This window comes from Manis javanica, chromosome 6 (assembly GCF_040802235.1).
Source record: "Manis javanica isolate MJ-LG chromosome 6, MJ_LKY, whole genome shotgun sequence".
In the NCBI taxonomy this organism is placed as follows: domain Eukaryota; kingdom Metazoa; phylum Chordata; class Mammalia; order Pholidota; family Manidae; genus Manis; species Manis javanica.
Genome location: NC_133161.1, coordinates 79,281,509 through 79,305,440, shown reverse-complemented (window position 1 = coordinate 79,305,440; position 23,932 = coordinate 79,281,509). Strand labels below are relative to the sequence as shown.

The 23,932-nt window shown below is 33.2% G+C and overlaps 1 protein-coding gene across 6 annotated transcripts in view; it reads right to left on the bottom strand.

The window, feature by feature from the left end:
* SEMA3A (semaphorin 3A) overlaps nucleotides 1-23,932 on the bottom strand; it is a 442,921-nt gene that overhangs the window by 65,143 nt on the left and 353,846 nt on the right. For all 6 annotated transcript variants that reach the window (XM_073238902.1, XM_073238903.1, XM_073238901.1 and 3 more), the window contains 2 exons: nucleotides 20,415-20,508; nucleotides 12,440-12,559 (listed from right to left, as the gene is read on the bottom strand). In XM_073238902.1, coding sequence (XP_073095003.1) covers nucleotides 12,440-12,559; nucleotides 20,415-20,508 — 214 coding nt within the window. The remainder of the gene's footprint in view (nucleotides 1-12,439; nucleotides 12,560-20,414; nucleotides 20,509-23,932) is intronic.

Sequence of the window (23,932 nt, the reverse complement as noted above, 5' to 3'; positions counted from 1 at the left end):
CTTTTTAAAAAGTATGTGCCTTTATTTTCCAAAGTTTATATCTAACTCAATAAATATTTCCTACCTGTTAAATCGTTAGCTAAGAACAGAAAAATGCAAATTTAAAAAATGAAAAATACTAAAATGAACATGTTAGAGAAGAGAGTTCAGAAGGCACAGGTTTAATCTCAGTTTTCACTCAATAGCAGATTACTAAACTCTTATAGGTTACTTAATTTTACTATTTGCAATTTTCTATTTTACAGGTTTTCTGGGAAGATGAAGTAATCTTATAGGAAGCACTTTGAAGAGTACAAAACCCTATATGAATATAGGATTTTCATTGTTTATGATTATTTCAATTATTTATTTATGAAGGGCAATTTTTTGAATCATTGCTGTAATTATTAAAGTTTCAAAAATTCAGTGTAATAACAGTAAATCCCACCATTTTTATAGTATAGAGGATACAATTTAAAATTACTGCTGATGTTTAATATCAATTTTTGGTAAACTGTTCAATGCAGGCACTCCACTCATCCTATTCCTTTTTTTTTCTTCAATGCTTTCCTGTTGTTTCTGCTTTAAGAATGAGAACATATTTTGAGTGCTAATATAGAGTTATTCCCATAGATAGTCAATCAAGAAGACTAATATCTAAAGCAATTTGATACTTTCAACTTAATTTTTAGTAAGGGGTTTGTCTGATTTTAATTTAATAACACTAAGAAATGGTTTCTAAAGTTCTTAACATAAGATTAAGTTTTACTTTCTAGTGGACTTACTACTTCTACATTTTCCCATGAAATAAGCATTAAAATACACACAGAACCATTATCTGAATAGTTAAAAACACCAATGGAAAGTAGATATCCCCATGTCTTTAATATCCCTCAAGATATTGCTAGGCCAAAATATGCTCACAGATTATCTATAAATAGAAAGGCAAATAAAAACACATGACAATGCATCTTACATATTTTTACAATAAATCCTCCCAAAATTGAGAAATTACTATACTTTTGTTAAATGATAGAAATGGAAGGCAGTATAAGTATTGATAAATGAAAATTCTACAGCAGTGTGTTAAATCACCAGAACAATAAAACTACTTAAGAAAACTATTTGGAACACATACTCTTAAACTCTCCCATCCAACCATTGCTTTAAGTAATAATTGAACTAGAAATTAAAATCTTAAAAATGAATTTTTGAACTCTTAGAAAAACCTGTGTCAAGAACCATGATTATTATTAATGATTGATTCATTGTTTTTTGTGTATTTTTAAAAGCTTAGAGACGAGCTAAAGACACCTTAGTCACTTACTGGAAAACAGCTCAGAAATCTACTGCTACTGAACTTCTACTTAACTCCCTAGAAATAAAAGAACACTGTTTTTGGTTTCTGCCCACTCTATGACTATTTCTCTTCTTACCTCTTTTTTTGTCCCATTATTTTTAGGATAACTTATCATCTTACAATTTCTTTATGATTAATAATGCATGCCATTAAAATAACATCTAAAAATCTACAATCATATTATCTACAGGTTTTCTGCTTCCCACCTTTCTCTCAAAACTTAAAAAAAATGGTTTGTAATTTCTTGTTTTCTTGAATTCTATTATATACCTATTCTCTAGTAGAAGACTGTAGATAAATGGACAAAAGATTGTCTCCTCTGTAAGTTGTCATATCTTGCTGTCATTTTATAGTGAAAGCCTCAGACAGTCAGTGGTTCTGATATTGAGTTAAAGCCTGAAAACTGACTATGAAAAAATGCATGTTTCATTAAAAGAAAAATGAATGCTATTTCCTCCCTTAGTTTATGGAGTAATCAATGGTTTTAAGATATTAAGACATCTTAGAAACACATGCATATGATCCCATAGATGTGCTAAGACTTCTAGGGTTTTCCATTTGATAAGAAGTTCTCTTAAGTTTTATTCTGGAGGGCAGAGATCTCTTTCTGCTCTGTTTCCATAACAATTTTTGGTATCCAGGGAGTGCCAAAACAGAAGTGCCCAGACTAATATACTGGTAGCTAGCCAGTCACTATGCTATTAGTGATCTAGGAGGACTTAGGAAATTGCAGGGGAAAAAGGACAGACTAACATTCTATGTGAGTAACTGGGGTGACTGATAAACTTGTAATACTGTTGAATGAGATGAGACAGGACTAGTCTTGGGAAAACTAAAAATACTTATTGCAAAACAAAATAAATACATTGATAAACTAATTAAATTGGACAGTTTAATCTCTGCCTAAAGGAGATCTATTCTTAACTTCCCATTAATAATGTTGCTATTTTACCTCTGTCATATTACATAGAATTGTTTTTACTGACAACCATATGGTCAGATATAAAATGGCAATGAGTATTCTCAGGAATTAACATATGTTCCAATAACATTTTGCAATGCTCAGAAACTGTGGGAAAATTCTCTAATATATATCATATTTAATTTACATCACAAACTTCAGGGGTTTAGACCCATAGGAGAATTTATGGTACAGTTTGGGGATTTTTATTTCAGGTTGTGATGTTATAAATTTTACTATAGCTATAGATGTTGTTTGTTATGGTTGAATGATAGTGACAAATCTACTCAGAAAGTTATTATTAACCATTAGAAATTACTCTTTTCTGTTCTCTTTTCACTCCTCCCTGAATTTCATCTTTCTTTGCAGACTCCACCTAAACAATGGACAGACTTGTTTTTCAAACACCATTCTGTCCTCTTTATTACTATCTGTTTCCTATCCTAAAAACATGTAATAGTTCCAAGTAATCAATCATAATAGCAATGACTTATTGAGCTTCCTCAGATGCATTGATGTGGATCAGAGGAAGTTTCACTTTGTTATTATTATCAGAATATTCTTTAACTTACTAGTGTCATCTGTTGCTAACAAAACTGTGATCTTTCTGAGGACAAACATTTTAAGTATTCATGAGTGACTTATAGGCAGCATTGATAAATGGAGTTGCAGCATATTTATACAACATGACAAAATTAATCAAAACAGTAATAAATTTAGTAGAGATTTTTGCAAATCTTCATTACCTGGCTACTTTCTGCTTTGGCGCTGCTTCGGCTGCCTCAATACCAAATATTTGTGCAGCACCACATCAAAGCTGGACTCCTTAAAAGTCTGCCATTATTTTTCTATTTCCTGCTACTGTGTTTCTAGCTCCAGCCAGTCTTTGCAATTGCCTTCTGCAAGTGTTCTCAATAAAAGCTCCAGTTTGGGGAAAAAAGTAGAAAATTAGTTACTGTGTTAAGATTCATAAGACACAATTATCTCAGGGTCTTTCAAAGATTTTCCTATAATTTTATTGTATTTTTCTTAAAATATAATTTTCTTAATTTGAGCACTGATTGGCTGACCAGAGTTGTCTATGACTATTTTGATATCTATGAAAATATGATTTTTCATTTCCATTTAAAGGACATTAATGAAAATAAGAGAGAAGTCAGTCATTAACCTTCTAATGATAAACAGCAGTATCCCACTGCTTCATTAATTTCATTTTGATCAAAATATTTGATATGACTACTGCAAACACAAGCAAGTCATTGATCAAATATGTCCTGTACCTTTTTGGTTCATCCCAGCCAAGTTTTAAAATTTGAATTTAATATGACTAGATTTCCCTTTAACTCATCCAAAAATGAGTAAGGTTTTATGGTAAGCCACAGGTTTTGTTTCCTTTCAGAATTCACTTATTTTTGTTAAGACTTACAAAATTGTTCTCTCACTGTGTACAACATAGCTGCTTTTTGTTAATTTATTCTTAAATGTGCTTAGAGAACACATTTGACAAACAAACACTAACTCTATGGATGTTAAGGAATTAGTGGTAGTTATCAGTTTGATATCAGCCTTCGGGTTAGTCAACTTTTAGGATTAGTGAGATTAAAGATTACTGAATTGTAAGTGGGTAATAACATAATATATAAGCCTCTTTACTGGCTGTAACTTAAATCCTATTATATGCTAAGCAGAAAAGGCAGTGGGGATTGCAAATGCAAATGAAATCTGCAGTCACGATCGTCTGGTTACACTTTCATGTTAGAATTTATAGATGTATAAATGGGATAGCTCTTTTTGATACTGAAAGTCTAGCATATTTATAAATTAGAATAAAATGGGCAAAAGAGATTATTTAGATTTATATGGATTTAGACAAATTTATAAACATATTGAGGAGACACATTTTTGATTGGACCCTTATGTTACCAGCCTACATAAAATTCAAAAATAGTTATAATTTAGCAAATTATCAAGCAAAATAATAAAAACTGTACTTCTGTTGAATTAAAAAATGTATACTCATGGTAATTTATAAAATTGTATTAATACAGTGTAATTAATTTTCAAATGCATGTTTTTATGTTTGAATCAATATAATTTAAAGTAATAACAGTATCAAATGTATAATGGTACAGTTCAAAATGCAGAATTTATGTGATGATTCAAAAGTGCCACACGAAATCGATTGCTGAAAGCAGGGTGTGGGAAGCGGTGGGGAAGATGAAGGGGCTTTGATTTTCTCTTAAAATCAAAACTGAGTTCTTAAATCGTATAGTAACACAAACATTTCTAACTTGAAAATGTGTCTTTTAAGTGCATCTGCACATGCTTAAATATTCCTTGCTGATATAATCAGGAAAACAATTCAAAGCCCCTTTTCCCTGAAAAACATTTTGCAATTTAAATTTGTTGATATATGAAGTTTAGAGCATTTCCATGCCTTTTGGTCATGTCTAAGTAACTTAGTAACAAGTACGTAACTAAGCTCATAAAAAATCCTTTTCCTTTTCATGGAAGCAAAGCATAGTACATTTAACTTTTATCAAAATCTACAGACATCATTAGGTAAAAAATCCCATATATACAGACTTAGTCTGAGGAAAGGGCACATATCACTGTCACTTCATTTATCTTGTTTTCCTTAAGTACTCTAGTACCTTCTTAAAAATTATATTGGAAAAACTTTAGGAAAGAATTAACCTAACAATTATATTATTTAAATGGTGAGTATTGCACTTACTAGAGCTAAATTAACACTCAGAAAAATATATTTATTAAAATTTAGGCCTTGGTTCACCATTTCCTTGTTTCATCTGCTAATTTTGTTAAGCTTAATTTTTTTTTGATTAAAAAGTTTCCTTACTATTTCAATACTAAAGCTAAATATTTTATATATTCTTGATATACTAAATGCCCCCTATAATGGTAGTACTGAACTAAATAAAACAAAACAGCCCAAGAACAGATTAAGAAAGGCAAACATAACCTGCAGACTGCCCACTGAACTACTTTGTCAAATTCGCATTATGTGTCACGTATAGAGCTGGGATACGAATGACAGCAGCAGCCGTGGGTATCATGAGCATTTCCCACATTACCCAACACTGTTCTTAATGTCCTATCTGGTCTGCCTCATGCATCCTCAGGAAAAAACTGTAAGATGTATTAACCCTATTTTATACATCATAAATAGAAGATGAAAATAAATAAATTACCCCCAAAGTCACACACGTAGTATATAGAGGATCTGGGACATAAACTGATGGAATTTAACTCCAGAGCCTATGAAGCAGATGCACTGAAGAGTTTCTTATTTTGTGTGCTTGAGAATAAAAGGCAAAGTGGAAGGCCCTGTGATGAATACAAACATGCATTTACGTGCTCTTGAGATTCAAAGGTGGGTGGGAAAGATTCTCTTTGGGAGAATGGCATGGCTAAATGAGAAAGACAGTAAATTTGAGGACAATTGACAGCATTTAATGTATGTTAGTATTTCATATTGGAGAGGTAATTTTGGATTCGATGACAAAGGACTTGACAGGACGTGAAATCTGGATTCAATTCACTTGTAGATGGAGAGGCAAAAATGATTTTTGAATGGGAAAGTATTGTGATAACCATCAAAACTGTATTTAGGGAGACACCTGTCAGTAGTATCTAAAAAGGAAAAGTATATATGGCTACTGTGTTAGGTCATCAACAAAATTAAGCATAAACAATAATTTACTGACTAAAACAAAGTTTAATCATCAAAAACTGGATGCAGAATTTTTTTGTCCTAAGCTTGCAGGCATTATTTCTTGGCATCATTATCTAATTTGATATTTGTCAAAATAAATAGCAGAATATATATATTCTCATGAATCCATTTCTTTTTGACTCCAGATTACTTTTATTGGTCTTCTGAAGAGGACACCTCATAAAACAGTTGGGGTAGATATATGAACAAACACTTTATCAACTGATAAAGGCAAATTACTTCATAACTATTTTTCACTTAGCTATTATCATATTAGGGTTCAAGACAATGTAGGCAAAAATTTCCGTTCTGAAAGCTTATGAAGTTTTCTACTATGAAGCCATTTGTATCAAGCCTACATTGAAAAATGCTGTAAAGTTATTCCTTCCCCTCAGAGCGATTACACTGTCACAAGGGCTTTCTGTTGCTTTGTTGTTGGTCAAAACTATTCACGTCATTAAAATTCGACAGCGTTGCTTGCCTGTCATTCAGCTTTATCTGGCTAAAGTCCTCTAATTCCCCAGCCCCTGCTGTTGGGGCGCTCTAGGCTCATCACACTTAACCTCTGCCTAGGCTTCTCAGAAAAGAATTTGTTTCAGTCCATTCAGAGTTTCAATAGTCGAGCAAGCCACACGCAACCGCACACTGGTCTTTTACCCTGAGCATACTGATCTGATTGTTTTTCCACTCTACAAACTCTGGGTCAACAATCAAGCTGCCGCCAGAAACTAATTAATTTGCAAACAGGCTTCTGTTTTCACAGAGGGAAAGCTTTTGAGAGCCATGTCAGAGAGGCCAGTCACACCATGGTTACACGTATTGTCATGGCATCCACTTCTCTTGGTAAATCTCTTGCTTGATGTCACTGCACACATGAACCCAGATTACCCAGTCAGTAGCAAATCCCTATTGAGGCCCACCAAGCTCTGAATGTAGAGGCTCTAGAAGAGGAAATTGGTATAGACAGGCTCTGTGTTCATTAAACTGATGGTGACACTAGAGAGAAAATGTTAAGACCCGAGAGGAAAAAGGGAGCTGGATTTAATTTTAACAATTTTCTCAGACATTGTCTTGTTTTAATACATTTTCATCGATTTTAACTTAAAAGGTAGGATGCCCTTAAGCAAACGTAATAATACCATTAAATGTTATTTTGTTACTCACCATTCAACTACAAATTCTAAAATAAGTGGTTCAAAATTTGTTACTAATATGCCATAATGGAGAGCAGTACTATTTAGCCCATCACTAAAAAATGTTAAAATAGTATATCCTAACAATTTTATTCAGGCACATTTTCTAAGAGGCTTGAAACAAAATAAAATTACCTTCCAAACATTGCCACTAATGAGTTAATTTTTATTCCCAAGTTTTATTCATTTTTTCCTCATTACTGCAATATAATTTCAAACAAAACCAGTCAAAAGTGATTATGTTCCTTAGACAATATGTGACATAGAAAATAGGTCCTCTAAAAGAACGTCAAGTGAAGGCATACTTTGGTAACTTAGCGTCGTTTCTGGAAAAAGAGGCATGTTAAGGGAGTTTATTAAATTTGTGATCATTTAGAAAGCAGAATAATTTCAAGGTATATATTTATTTTTCAAAGGGATTACATTTCTGGGTGGTGTGTGTTCATCAGACTGAAAATTTTTCAGAGTCGTAGACTCATGAGAAAAAGACCCAGGTAACTGCTAGACTGTGCTTGGGTATAGATAGGAATAATTATTTTAAACTATTACATATTCACATTTCAACATAATTTTAGCAAATATGACCAAAAATATATTACCATTTTTGTTTGTGGCTCAGACTGATAACTTAGAATGGTAATTAATGAATACAAAGTATAATTCATAGAAGATGTAATTCAAAAGTTAAAAATACTGCATCCTTTTGCTTCTTTTATAGGCTATGAAAACCAAGTAGACATTTGTGGTTGCCAAAAGGTCACTCAACATCTATAATACTTATCTGCTCATATAACCATAAAAAAAGCTTCTAGAGTGTTTTTTTCCAGGTCAGCAAAATATTACTAATTTATATAAGCCCGAGAAATGACTCAAAATGGAATTATTAAGAAGTCTGACATGTTAAACCAGATAATTTATTTTACTTATAAAATATCCAACTGGATACTCTGACATAATTTGCATGCCTTTAAAGAAGGTGGAGTTAAAACAGTGCATCAAAAGAATTATACAAGTGATTTGAGATTAGGTATCTGGTACCATGCAACATTAATTTTGTGCTGTCATGGTTTATTTACGGTTACGTTTCTTGGTTCCACTTTTATTCAAATATATCTTGTGGAGAAATTTGAATCTTCAGAGAACATGAAATATCCTAGTGCATGACCACAGAGGAAACTATGCTTATTCCAACAAGGGCAGGCCAGCCTGGGATGAGTGTAACAAGTGAGAGGAAGTGGAATTACGGCTTGCATGCCATTTCAATTACAGAAAACAGCAAGTGGGTTGGTCTATCCACAGGCACGATCCTTTTAGGAAATTCCACTAAAAGAAAACAGGTCTTCCTGAAATGAGTGGGAAGGCCTCACACTCTGGGCAGCGTAATTACGTCTGTTTGTGTCCGCTGGGCCTTGGATCTCTCAAAGATCCACGCGGTTTCATATATTACCCCAGACTCTGATTGCCCTTTCACCCGGACTCAAATGTAATCACTCACAGAGTCTGACAAAACTTCCTAAGCATGCTCCACCCAATGGAAGTGGGATAAAGGATACAGAGAGTATTCACATTTATTAAGTGCTAACTATATGCCAATCACTCACAGTACTTTTTACACATTATCACATAGTCATTGTTTTCCACAACTGTGAGAGAGTAGTATAATCCCACTAAAAGCAAAGTCAAAAGTCAAGGTGAAACTTTGTCCAACTTTAAAGACTTTCCTCCATATCATATAGTAATATCCCAATATTAGTCCAAGACATAATATCAAATAGAAAAACAAACTGGGTTAGCCCTCCATCTGCCCTTCTGAATGTCTAATATGTACAAGAACTCAGTTATAAGTAGTATTTACATACTAAATGTTAAGAAATCATTAGTATAACAGCAGCATAACTCATTTGTTTCCCTGCTATAAATATACAGAGAACAACTTCACCTAATGTCGCCTAGTTAAGCTGACATTGGCATTGAAGTTTAAAACAATATAATATTGGGAAAATATATGAAGCAGAAGAACAAAAAGTACTGAATTTGGGCAAAACATGTCAAACAAAAGCAGTACATTTTCTTAAATTGAAAGCTGTTCCAACATCTAGCAACCTTAAACTAAGGGCAAGTATAAATGATGATTTTTTTAAAAAAGGAGGTATTAAAAAAAAAGAAAACAGATTCCATCTCTTATGTTTATTCATATGAAAGTTTTACTCATTCCTAGTATTTGTTAAAATGAAACTGAATCTAAGCCTTTATTGACAGTATTATAAAAATGTTAATTTTAGTGAGTAATTATGAAAATAGTGAATCTCATTAAAGAATCAAGATATTTCAAGATCCAATTCTAGACAAACTGTTTTGTTTTTTAAATTTTCTTTAGCAGGAACAAAAAAGTCATCTAAAACAGGCCAATTAATTCTTCCAAATAATTGAATTCGTTTGAATTGATTTGAGAAAAGAAAAGTCAGTCCTGTTCCAAAATGAATTTTAATAGCCCGGAAGACCTTTCAAAAAGTACCTTGCAAATATTTATTACTTTGAGCAGCACACACGATTGCACAGTCTATGCTGATGCCTCAAGACTCATTTATTTTATGCATGAATATGTAAACATGTTTCCCATTTTATTCTGGAATGGTATTTAATTTCACGGGGCTTGTGATTCACACAGTCCCGTGGCTCTGTCTCAAATGTGTCTGCGTCCTCCATCCTGCAGCAGTTCTGGTTTCTGCACCCTGTCAAATGTAACCTTTGTGCTAATTTGGTAAAATCAGTTCTCACGTTTAGTGCTGAGAGACTGATAACTGAATTCTCAAATGAACTGCACATTTGCAGAGATGAAGTACAGAGCTGCGGACAATGACTGTTTTCCCACAGTGTAAATTCTTCAGACTCAGCTGTCAACATGTGAGTGTACAGCAAAAAAGCAGCTTTAACTTGATGACTTTTTCCCTCCAAGGCCATAAAAATGAAATGGATACTATACTCTCCTTGATGTTATTCCATCTTCTAATGAGATTTTTCTTTCTCATGGACAGTGAAAGCCTGTATGCCCTCCAGAGCTCTTCATAGATCAAAGTCTCCTACTTGCTGAATAAAAAAACAAACATTTTCCCTCTGACATAAATATTTCAGTTTGAGAACAGACCAGATAGCAATGTTGAAAGAGGTTTTTCCCATTAATTTTGATTCCATACAAAGCCCAGGTTTGACAATAGAGAATATTCCAAAATGTTGGATTTTGGAGTTTGGTTCTTTTATAGTTTTACACAGATAGCCTTATCATAATCTCAGTATTTTTTCTTTTCATTGATGAGGCCTCTAATTACTCAGATGGTCGCCTAGGTACCACTACCCCTCCTCTACTCCCAGGGATGGGTATTTGACTCTACGTCCAGTCCCTTTGGGTCGCCGCAGTGCTTGAATTCAGTCACGAATGATCTTAGCCATCATGTACAAATGAAAGAACAATGAGGAAGTGATGTCAAAATTATTTTATTGGAAACTTGGGATAGCAAGAAATCAGGGAAGCTAAGGAGCTCTTTAAAGAGAACAGGCTCATAAACAGTGGCAAATACTGCAGGAGAGAACATCCAAATGGAGATGGATACAAAGGAAGACATTAGTGACATTTGGAGGAGCAGTTTTGTGGGATCAAAATCAGATTGAAAGGTGTTGAAGGAGGTGAAAATGTTGAGGAAACACGTTCTTAATCAGGTTATGGACTTAGACATACAGGGACTCTTTGGCAAACCATGATTAAAAGAAGAGTTTGGTTAGGGTAGATGAGCGAGTTTTCAGGTCAGAAGAAGCAATCAGTGTTAAAAAAAGAGATAAAGAAAGCAAAAGAAATGCAACTTGGGTAAACTTATGAAGAACATCAATACAACTGAGAACAAAAGCAGAAGGGTCAAACATAGAAGGTAAGAGGCATACCATTCTCATTATTACATGAAAAATAAAAGGATGATCAGAAATGCTGCAGGAAGGAAGAGAAACTGATTGAGGTGATTTGAGGTATGTTTCATGTTTTGAGTAGTCCCTTTAAAGAATGTAACACATGATCACAATTTATGGTCTCCTGAAGTTTTAGTGAGATTCAGAAGCAGAACTGTGATTTTTTTCTAACAAACCAATGAAAGACAGAGGTGACAACATGAATTTTGGATACACCCAGAAGGGCAGGAAGAGAAAGTGTGGCAGAGGTTCAAAGAATGAGATACTCAACCATCTTACTGAGAATATAGATGGACTGTAAGCCATGAACTTCATCCTTATTAGTGAGGCATATAAAACCAGGAAAAAGCTAATGGATGAGAGATTGGTGCCTGGGCAGCTTTATTTTATAAGATTTAAGGCAGAGAAAATTATTTAATAATAAAAAACAACCGTGATAATACTGTAAGGGCCATTATAAAAATCTTTGATGAATGTGTAATTTTTAAAAATCTACATATAGAAGAATATGTAAGGGTTACTTGGTTCAAAATCTAAATGAAAATACTGTTTATTTGTTTTAGGCATAATAAATTTTGTACATTTTCTCTGATAGTAAATTTATTTATATGCTGAGAGAAAGGGAGTAAAAATATATCTATTTGATCAAACAGTGAATCTAGTGCCTAAAGTTCAGGAAAGTGGATTCTTGTTCCAAATCCTCTACTACTGGGTTAGATGTAATTTTAGACAAAATATTACCCTAATTTCCTTACCAATAAAATAGGAGAGGATATTAGGAAAATTAAAGCAGAATCAAATGAAATGATATAGAAAGTGCTTTGAAATTTGAAACAGTTCCAATGTAATGTTATTAGCACTACAACTTTCTTAAAAGTTCAATAACTTATATGATGCTCTCTAGGAAATAGGAGAGGTGTGGAGGGAAAGAAAATCCTACAAAATGAGGTATGTAGTGGTATCCCTGTAAGACAAGATTGGTAAGTCATGTTATCTTTTTCCACTGCCTCCTTTCCATAGCTCCAGCCAGATCTATTTCTTTCCATAGTTAACAACTGAGAAATTTCCATTTTGGCAACAAAGAAAATATTTTCCTGAATTTTTAATCTCTCTTTTCCCTTTTGCTCCACTTTCTCACACCCACAGTCATGATGTCACCATCATGAGTTTAACTGTGCACTAAGTCTTAAGTCCTACTGTTTGTATTTACAAGGAAAGTTGCATAACATGCTTGTGTTCTTGCATGCACCACCTACCATTGAGCCACCTGGAATCATGCTGCTCTGTCCTTATTGGGTGGTGATGCCCAAGAGTTCGGAAGATAGCAAAGTCTCGCCCCATAAAATCAGCTGCTGTTCCAGAGTACAATTCTCCATCTGTGTTGTGACAAAATAAAACCAGACACATATATACTTTAATCCAATTAAGGCAAGAAAAATAAAGCCGACAAAATACATGTTTCAGGTCAAGACTATGCTAAAAAGAAAACAAATGCTTTTTGCACCATTACGCGAAGTTACATATTTTTATCCTATGTTTTTGTTGAAGGGAGTATTTTATAAAGTGGTCATTCACTGATTAAGTATCTTACTACTCATTTAGTACTAACTTTGAAAAACTGAGTAAAATATGATTCAGTGGACATTACTTAAACATAAAATTTCATTCTTTCCACTATGACCAGAGACAAACTTAAAATACAAAATGCAAGCTATATTTATCACATTGTTTTATAGGTGTAAATGTACTGTGGTTCTAAGATACTTAAATATTAGGGTGAGGTTTCAATGTAATATCTTGCTTAAAGTTTTTATTTTAATGAAAATTGTTTCTAATGTATTTCCTTTTTAATGGGACCAGAATTAGTGAGATTTGGCTAAAATTTAGGAAGGACAGCTATTTCTCTTAACCAAATTTTTTCTTGCTTTTTATTTTTTAACATACCAAGTGGGAGAAATGTTCTAACTTGAGGTAATCTTTCCTACAGCCCAAAAATAAGTTCACTACATAGTGTCAGATGTAAAAGGAATGTGTTGAAAGAGGAGGAGATTTTGACAAACACAGGTAATAATCACTACAGCTCAAGATTCTGTTGTTTTGACTCATTCCTACTTAAGCTGAATTAACTCTAGGTCAGAGTTTGATAATGGAGGGATCACAACCAGCAGGTTAGAATGAAAAGGAAAAGAAAAAAGGGAGGAGAAAGAGATGGTAATATTTGCTGAAATACCATTCTGTGCTTGCTGGGCAGTCAGGTACTGGCTTGACACCTGCAAATTATTTCGCGTAGTTCAGTCAATAGCCCCGTGATGTAAATGTTATCCCTGTTTTACAGTTCAAGAAATCCATGGTTGCTCGGCTAGTGACTCGATAAGTCAAGGTGAAGGTTCAAACTCATGGCTGTTTAATCCCAGACCTCATGCACTAAACCATAACCACCTTTCAATAAGCTGAAGGTTGCAAAAATTTCATTTTCTTTCCTTAAACACAAAGTGCTTCATATTATTTCATCCAGAAAACACATTATTGCCTGCTCACTTTTAGGGAATTATAAGCAAAACAACATAAAAATACAAAATTTTCTCCAAATAATCTACCATGATGATGGTAAAACAAGGATCTGGTTGATCATTTGGATAAATTAGTGTCTCTCAATTCACTGGTGTGGAAAACATGAAAAAAGTGAGGAGGCATAGATAAATTAAACATTTGTTTAATACTGTCATTCCCAAAGAATTTCAGGATTTACTGGGTACATTGAAAACTTGGTCTATTTTCAGTTAAAAATGCCTTTGGGAAAGTCTTCTTAATCTCACTGATCTGGTTCTTTACAACATTAATTCTCACTTGCAAATAGGGCTTTGTAATAAAAATAGCCATTCTCCATGGTTCAACCCAAACTGATTCCTTGGGTAGACCCTGTGGTCCTCTGAGGTGTTTGTGGTGCACCAGGCTGTGGCAAGCCTCCCACACAGGGAGCGGCACTAAGAACCCCAAGGGGTGACGTTAAAGGCTTAATAGAAATACACCTTACCTTAAGGAGTATGTAAATACTGATCAGTTATTTTGGATTGTTGTGAATCAAGACAAATACAAATGAAGGTTTGACAATATATTAAGTACAAACCACTAGCTAAATGAATGGTACTCACACAACATCCTAAACTGTAGTCTTACAGTTTCTTTGGGATACAAGGCATCTTGTGTTCTCATCACTTAATTAAATAGAAGTTCAAATCAAACCTGCTCTCCCCATAATACAATTCAATGTTACATTATCTGCCCACAAGGTAAATAAATAACCTGTTTCTAAAAGCCCAAAACTGCTACGAATACGCTATCTATTCATTTCAAAGGTACTCTGAAGTATTTAAATTCCTATTGCCTCCCTAATTAACCTATATATATATAAGCACTACAACAATATTATTAAGGTTCAAATTTCATCTTCTTACAAATAATTGACAAATATGATGAATTTTTAAACTTCAGGTGGATTGTTTTTCTTGATCAGTGTGAATAAGAGGGTGTTAGCTCAAAATGTGTTGTGAAAGCAGCCTAAAATGTTCATGTCAATTTTAAATATTTTCATGTTGTAACACCTGTCATTCGATACTGTGTGTCTCTTTATCTTGAAAAATCAAAAGTATTGAATTATTAGTTGAACTTGATTACCTGCTCAACCACATGGTAGATGATAAAAATCCAAAAAGGGGAAAACAATAGGCAGGAAGTGGAAACTGAACAATTTCATATTAGAGTGTAGTCAGAAAGGCCATGCTCAATAGATGTGATTAGAAATGGAAAAGTAATGAATGACATTAATTTTTTCATTTAGTTTCCTTTAATGTAACATCCATATTTATGGTTGCTATTATACGTAAACTATTTTCAAGAGTTTTAATTACAAAAATAGCAACCAAAGAAACTGTTATTTGAAGATAGATAAGTATGTTTCTCTTACTCATTTGTTTAGTTGTAGCATAATTTACACTTTTTTTATCCACTCCCGCATGAGGAAGGCAAAGGCAGAATGACTGATTTTGTTTCTCTTTTAAAAACAGATAGGTAGTTCATTCAGAGAAAGTAGAGAGTTCTTCAGTAGTAGAGTTATTGACTTAATTTACTACTAACAGAAAATTAAAGAATCAACTTAGAAAACAGAAGAAGGTTGCAATTTAGGCACCAGTTGTCTCCAGTCATAGGAAATTACTTCCCACCCAAATATTATTTTTAGAGTCAGTGTTATTTCTGTGAGCTGGAGGGAACCAGATGATTAGGTGGCCATGAAGTGTATATTCTCATATTGTCAATGCTCAACATCAGTATCTATTCCTTTACATCAGGACTTAGAGCAGATTTTCTGCTTAGATGTCTACAGGATTCTTACCAGTGATAACTGCTCCAGAAATTGGATGACATATTTATTTGACCCAAATCTGTAGGTATAAAATATTCTATTCTTACATTTTCACTTAGATACATAATATCAACAAAGAGAATGTTTTATTTCATATACTTGTGCACTTCCATCATGTATTAAAGACTTCTTACATTCTGTGGTTATCTGAAATGACCTAACGATATCTGAATGTAAGAAATTTACTATACTACTGTTGGCTTATTTTTGGAGAATAAATACATTTATCAAAAAGCCTTCTTGTAAAATACCATTTGTAATTTTTAAGTCAGTTGTGAAGTTATCAAATTGTATGTTGATTCTTGGGCAAAGTATAAAATTCCAGTTTTCTGACTCTAAATATAAGAACTTGAAAATCTGAAGTAGTGTATTATCAGGTAAATGTTATCCTACAATGACTCAAATACATACAATTTAAATTCACATAGTTAAGATACACACCTTTGGGGTTCCATATATACTAAGTTACTCATGAGAGAAAATAAGACATTTGTCCAATTTTATTATTGACAGTAGAATAATATGTTCAAGGAATTGTTATACCCACCAAAAAGTGGCTGTGGATACTCTGTCCAACAGTTTTTAAGTCTCTTTGGAAAGAATACCATATAGGCAGACTGATGTCTCAAAATAATACATCAAACTAAGATAAATTACAGCTGACAGATATAACTAACAATCTAGAAATTGTCACATACGAAAGCTGCTTTTGAGTACACTGCCATTTTTTCTTAACTGTCTCGTAAGGAAAGCATTCTTTACTGAGATAAACAAAAAGTTGAGAATTTCCACATGGTAGAGATACCCGAGCAGCATGTGTTAACAAAAGTTCACATGTACTCTGGATTTTTTGTTCACAGCTCAAAATCAAGGAAAAATGTGGCTTAGATCAGTTAATATGTATTGGATTACAATTCCTGAGAAGGGTGTGGTAAGGAGAAACAGAAGGTGAAAAGAACATTTCCTTATGAAATCACAGTATTACTAACACAGGTGTAAAGTGTGACATGGATGTGAGCAAAACTCAAACAAACCTAAAGATCAAGCCACTATGCTGTTAACACCTTAAGTAAATTCCACTCCCAGAGTAGTAGAGTAATTAGAAACAGAGAGAAAAAAATCTCTTTCTTTCTTTCTCATACACACACATATACACCACACACGGCATGAATTCAATCCATTTCTTGAGATTGGAACAATGTCAGAATAAGTTTACATTTTTATATTTATTGAGCACCCTCTCTATATCAATACAATATAATATGCTGGCTTTGTTACTTATGTTAGGTCCTTTTAAAACTAAAATTTTTAAGTAATTAATATGTACACATGTACAAAATTTAAAATATACAATTTATAAGGTACCAAATCTGTCTTCCAGCCTCTGTACAACCACTGTTGCTTTTTTTATTTCTACTTTCATAGATATTCTAGAAATACATTGGCATGCAAATGTAATATGCTATTACTTAGTTCTCACAACAAACTAGCGGAATTAGCACAGCCTTGCCATTTATATACAAATAAACTGAGGATCTGGGAACTTCAAATAATTCTCTCAATTATAGTTAATTAATTTAGGGAGTACCTCATTTGCTCCAACACCATGTGAGAGTGTATTCTGGTGTCAAATTATGTTCTTTCCTAAGGCAAGGCAGAATTAAAGCCTGGGGAAATAAACTGTAGCCAACAGTCCCAGACCCTTGAGCTAGATCCCAATAATCTCTCTTCCTTATGGAATATTTCTAAATTATTAGCATTGCAATGCCTGGAGAAGACTTCAATGAGGAAATAAAACTGCTTTCAAGTTGACTATTCCTTTTATGTCATGAAAATGGAAGATAATTTTTGCTTAGTACAGAAAACACATGGTTTTATTCTTTTGTGTTGTTCACACCAGTATGTATTCCAAGCAGGAGAGCAATTGCCCTTTTTAATGCAGAATACTTCAGCAAAGTCATAAAAATATTTACAGATGGATGAAATACAAAAATATATAAAAAATAAATACTGGAGCAATTGCACACTAACAAAATGATTTTTATTAAGGGAGATTTTAAAAATGATTTGAAAAACTTAGGACATATAGGATTTGGGTACTTAATTCAGTAGCTATGCATTGCTTGGGAGAGAATTCTTATTTTCTGTGGCCATTAGCCTAAAAACCCATGGTATTTTGGAAAGAAGTTATAAGAATTTATAGTAAAACTTGACAAATTTCATAAACTACATTTTCTGAACTGGTTTTAAAGCTTATTACTGGTTGAACTGTTAATAAGGGCATTGGCAATATAAAAAGCTCTCTGCTGTCAAGATCCATTCAGCCAGTTTACAGGTGGTTTGAGCCAAACATGAAATTTATTTCTCAGTATTGGGAAGAAAGCAATCCAGAACCACCTTGAAAATTTCCCTTATGTCCTAAAATGAAAATATATTCAAAATATTTTGGGTAGGCAGACTTTTCCAATAGCCATCCTCTAATATTCTATATACTATCTGTATATTTCAGAGACAGTTGTTACTCTTGTATGTAAAAGTTTGGGAAGTACTCTAGGAAATATTTGTTGAAAATGCCTTAAGTTAGTATTCTCTTTAAAGCAGTACAAGAGAAAACGCCAAGAAAAACCCAACAAAGGGAATTAAATGAATCATGAGACCAAGAATGTGCAGCATAGCTATAAAAGAAGCAAATATCAGGGTCACAGCTCTTGATTTCAAATGGTGTTGCAGATATTTTGAGGGATTTTACCAGGTCTAATATGGTCTGTTCATTTTTATGTATCTCACTATTCAAGTGCCTCAGAAATTAATTTGTGGGTTTCAATAATCTCCCTTGTCAATAAGCACTAAATACCTCTGAAAGTTACTGAACTATTTTACCATATTGGGTAGGTTAGGTCTGGACTTTCATTTAAAAGCTGCTACTCTGAAATGCCTACTGTTCTTTTTAAACCATATATCCTCTCCTTTACTCACAGAACTTCCCTCGTTCTTGTTTCCTTTGCATAAACCTATACAGCTTTTTTTAGAAAAGTTCTAATATAATACCAAAAACTGTGGCGTCTCGTACTCTTTGCGGACTTTGTGTGGTTGCATACCATATGAACTATGTAATACTTACTTGTCATCAGCCTTTCTCAATGGAATATTAAAATAAATAATCAAGCAAGTCCCTACTGAAAAACATACCACAAATTAAAGCTGCTTAAGGTACAATTTTACATACAGCTTTTTGAGGAATAGATATCTTTTTTTTTTCAGTATGCAATTTAAAAAAGTATAGCCTGCAAGTTAGAGCAAGGTAGGACTCCTCCCTTTTGTTTAAGACAACTTTCACATTTCTGCCTGTGCACTGAAGGAAGTCATCCACATGTATCACCAGACTATCTGTGAACAGAAAACTATAAGTGTGCTGCATTTGCTGCATTCTTTCAGGTTTTCCACTTTTGTTGAAATGCTGCATAAATGGATCAAGTGGACTGAAATTGTCTACATTTGAAAAGCAAAAGAGGAGATAATTCATGTTGTAATGGTTTTATTCTTCATAGAATAGGAATCAGTGAAACAGTGATAAAGTAAACACTAGAGAATACTAGAAAAAATATATCTTTATAATCTGTAGTCGATTTGACTAGAGTTTCACTTTTTCAGTAAAAAAAGTTTTCTCTTTAAAAGAAAGACTGGCAAAACTTTGTAAACTTATGACATCAAATTATAATCTAGTTTTTAAAAATTTAGATTTATTATTAAAAATTCAATTAGAAATTTTATCCTTGAATAGTTTTACTATTATTTTTGGTGTATTATGAAATAATTACTTCCTATATTTTAGAAAAGGAAAAAAAAGAAAGAGGAAGCAGAAATTTATAGAGTTTCTGCATTATTATATAGAAAAATACATTCAGGAACAGAGTAATGACACAGAATCTGTTTTGTGTTATGTGGTTGTTATGCTCAGAAGTAAAAAAGAAAAAGAAAGTAAATGATGTATCACTTTTTGTTTGTGTTTATATTAAACTCCAGTCCAGAAGCATGTGCTTAGTTAAAAGCATGTGCAAAGAATCATTTATCTTTCAATATAGACTACAGTTTTTCCCTCTGCCTACTTCTATTTTTCTGCTTCTATCAGTTTGGACTGTGACTAAGCATTCAACCCCCTCTACCTGCCCATGTACATACTGAAGGAAAAGAAGAAGACAACTAGGAACAATGATGGCTAAAGAAAAAGGTAGAGGAAATATATAAAATGTTTTGTTTGATTTTAAAAAGAGAATAAGACCTAAAGTCAAAAAAGATAAATACAGAGGCCTTTATTGACTCAAGGTAACACAATGGGGTCTTTGCCAACTGAACCACTATTAAAACTGACTGTGCTGATGAAAGTGTTCAAATGGGGAGAGTAAGACAAATCTTGGAACTATGATTATAACAAGATAGACTGAATCTCATTCTTTCCTTCTGACTTGTCAAAATTCTCCCTTGAAACACTTCTTTCATGAAATGAAAACTGAAACTATTTTCTTATACATAAAAAAATTAAATTTTTAGTGGGGATGTTTAGTGTTTGATTAGTTAATTTTAACGATTATTAAACCATTTTGATTAAAAAGGAGCATAGACTAGATAGTGCAATAATTAAAGCAGCATTTAGTTTCTTCATTTCAAAACATTTGAAGGTATCTCAACTCACATCCTCCTAAAATAGTTTATGATTAATAATAGGAAATCTTGGTATATAAGGAGGAACGTGCCATCTGGTTATTTTATTCTCTGTAGAAAATTCACTCTTTAGCCGATTACTGATAACACACCTATTAAAAGAGATGCTGTCAGCAGTTTAGGGTCATAGGGACTCTTCCCACGGCCATTTTCAAAATGTGAGTCTTCCAGCTTAAAAATGTTGTCCTGCAGAAAAGAAAAAGAAGGATTTAATTTATTTGTAACAAGAAGTATTTTAACATGCTAGTCAATCAGAGAGAAGCTGAGTATTCATGCCTACCACCAAGGGTTATTATTATTTGTGTAAACTTCCGAGGAGGCAAATAACTCGAAAAGATTGAAAGCTAGCTATTACCAGCCAAATATCAAATTAATTAGGTCATTTTTAGAAGCATTGGGAATGTTGCAGGTAATAACATATTTACGGACTCTAAGAACAAAAAGATGTCATGAGACGAGTGGAGGATCATTTGATCACATGGGTAATGCCAAGAGCTACCCTCCTGGCTCCTAAAGGAAAGAATTTTAAATTTGAATAAATTGACTCTTTTACTGCTTTCACATAGTAGAAAAAAGTAGCAATCTACTATATCAGATGTTTAAAATATGATCCACTATCTTATTTTTCTATATGTACTTTCCAGAAGGAAATGCTAAATAGCCATAGCAGTCACCTTCCCCACTCTGTCATTTCTGTAACTTTCCTGCCTACGTGCTTCTATTCATGCTGGAAAGTGGAAGGTACCTGAAACTATCCTTATCAATTTTTCTGACTTTAAAACATTAAACTGTATGTTAGGGTAGGTGTGGCTGGAGGTGGTGTCATTAGAAGAACAAGCACAGGGGTGACACATTTTTATCTCAGGGAGGCCTAGTCAGTTGAGGCTCACATACTCAGAAACTGGAGTGAAAGTGTGATTACATACAGAAACATGCACAAGTCCCAGAGAGAAAGAATGCCCGGAAGCACTGCAACAAAAGCCTTCCTAGGTGTGACTCAAGCCTGAGACCCTGTCCCCACAATGCGTCTAGCTACTGAAACTTCCGTGTGACAGCGGAGTGAACTGGGAGTATTTCTGAGTGCTCTTTTCAGAACCCAGTGCTCTGGGAATTAATTAGATCAGAATATATATGGTTTTTCCAGGAGCACATTAACTTGTCTACAGACTGAAATAAAACAGCATTTTTGGCAATCTCTCTACTATTCACATAAAAGTAGTTTCTATCTTCTTAGAAGAGTAAATGGCATTCATTTTATGGCCAATAAGGATCACTTTAACATTTAATATTTCTGATGGAGCTAGTGGCAGAGTTTCAAATTCTGACTCTTAAAACTCATTTGCGTTAGGGAGGAAGAGTACAAGAGGAAGCAGACCAAGTAAGTGTTCTCCATTTTTACTGCTGTGACTGAGAATTACTGATTCTGTTCTTTCCTCACACGGATTCTGTATTTGATAATCAGCTTTTGCCTAGCAATCATGGTTCATTATCTGAGTTCTAAACTTTACAATGTGCAATAACTTACGGGGTTTCTCAGAATTGTGCTAAGTTATAGTGAGAAAGGCAGGATTCAGGTCCAGTTGGACCAATTATTAGTTTCTTTGGTTGCCAATTAATATCTTTGGACTTCAGATACCCCAAAAGTCAATGCCAATGAGGACATTTAACCTCACATATTTATTGTGAAGACTAAAGAATTTAAATAAAGCAATTTTAATGCAGCAAAATAAAAAAACAAGCACAATTTATTTTCATTACATTAATACTGTCCATGTTATCACCATAACAAAAGAATATAAAAATTTAACACATTGTTACAATTATTGTAATCTGTCCTAACATAATTTGAAAGAAATGTTACTTAAAGAGCATTATGTGACCAAATTATAAACTTGTTTACCAATACAAATTTATCAGATGCACATGAATAATAAAATAAGAATATGAAACTTGACACATGCTAAGCAAAAGCGTACAAGAACCTCTTTAGAAATATTTAGATGCACTTTGATAAAAATTAAGAAATAATCCAAAAGAAATATGCTCAGTAAAAACATACACTCTATTGCCACAAATCATGGAAAATATTATTAAAGTTTGTATATATGTTTATTTCTCAGAGGTTAGAGGAAGTAGCAGGGAGAAGTGGTGGTGTGGTTGAAAATATCATTTGAAAAAGTGTAATAAATTTCTTGTTCTCACAAGACTTTACAATACTGATACTGACAAAGATATAAGAGCTATCCCTCAAAGTGGGAGACATTTGATGTCTAGGATCATGTGTCCAAGTTAAGAAGACATGCCAAAGTAGATGAGAAGTACTTCCAACCTTGTGTTTAATATTTGATTTACAAGGTAAAGGATTAGACTTCATAGAAAGGGAGGTTAAGTATGTCAGTTATGGTTCAAGAGAGGATGAAAACTATCCTTCGTCATGGTGTCAGGAAATGTATTCAAAGCTGGCCTCTTTTTCTTTTCCTCCTTTTACCCTTAAATGTAACTCATACCCAGATTTCTCTATTATCTACCATGTAATTCTTCTATATTCTTATATATAACTCCACCAAAAGTCAAAACATTGAATTTTCTTTCCAACCTAGTGAGATGGGGGCCTGGAATAAAAACAATTTGATTTCTGAATAGGGCAGTAAAAGACATTGCTCAGATACAAATGTTCATAGTGTAAAATTCATAGCCATTACACATAGTAATAGGGTTCAAGGGTGTTGAAATCAGACAGAACTGGGTATTATCCCAGGTTCTGCCTTGTAGTAACTCTAGGTCTCAGACAATCCCTAAACTCTTTGGAAATTTAGATTCCTCATCTGTAAAAGGAGGATAAAAAAATCTCATGGAGTTGATGTGAATATTTATTATAATAATGTACATAAAACATTACTTAGTATACCCTCAGAAATATTAATTTTCTTTTCCATTGTTTATTTTGCCACAATAAAATTATTATTTCCTATACTGACAGATATCTTTTATGCCAGAGTGGAAATGCCTGCCTACATTTTTCATCAGTGGAAATTAGGACATATGTTTAAAATACATGCAAATGCTTTGGACTCCCCAAATTCACTAAAATTGTTAGACCAGAGTCTAGTTCAAAAGCTTTCCTGAAAAATATCATTTTATATTGTATGTATAAAAATTCTCAATTAAAAAAGGTCACCCTTTCAATATGTCTGATAAATTTAATGTGACTGATATAAAGAGATGCCAGTATTGCTATTTTTGTTATCTATGGGCAAGATCTATGAGAGTTGTGAAGATAATAATCTATTGTAAGAGAACTCTGTGTTAATATAATTATTCTAAAAGAACTCTGTTAATTGTATAATAACATCCTATGCTGTCAATATATAACATATCACAGAGACAACTATGCAGCTGTACTTGGAAGACCTTTTGAAATCTGATTGCTACTCAATGATTTTGTTTTAAGAGTGTTAAATAGATCAGATATGCAAGCAACAAGACCAAAAATCCTAAGACCAATATATACAATTAAATTGCATTGTTATATGTCTTATTTGGGCTGAAACAGTTTTCATTTTTAGTAATACCTGAACAAACGCCTGGCTGCATGGCTTCTAATTGCTTT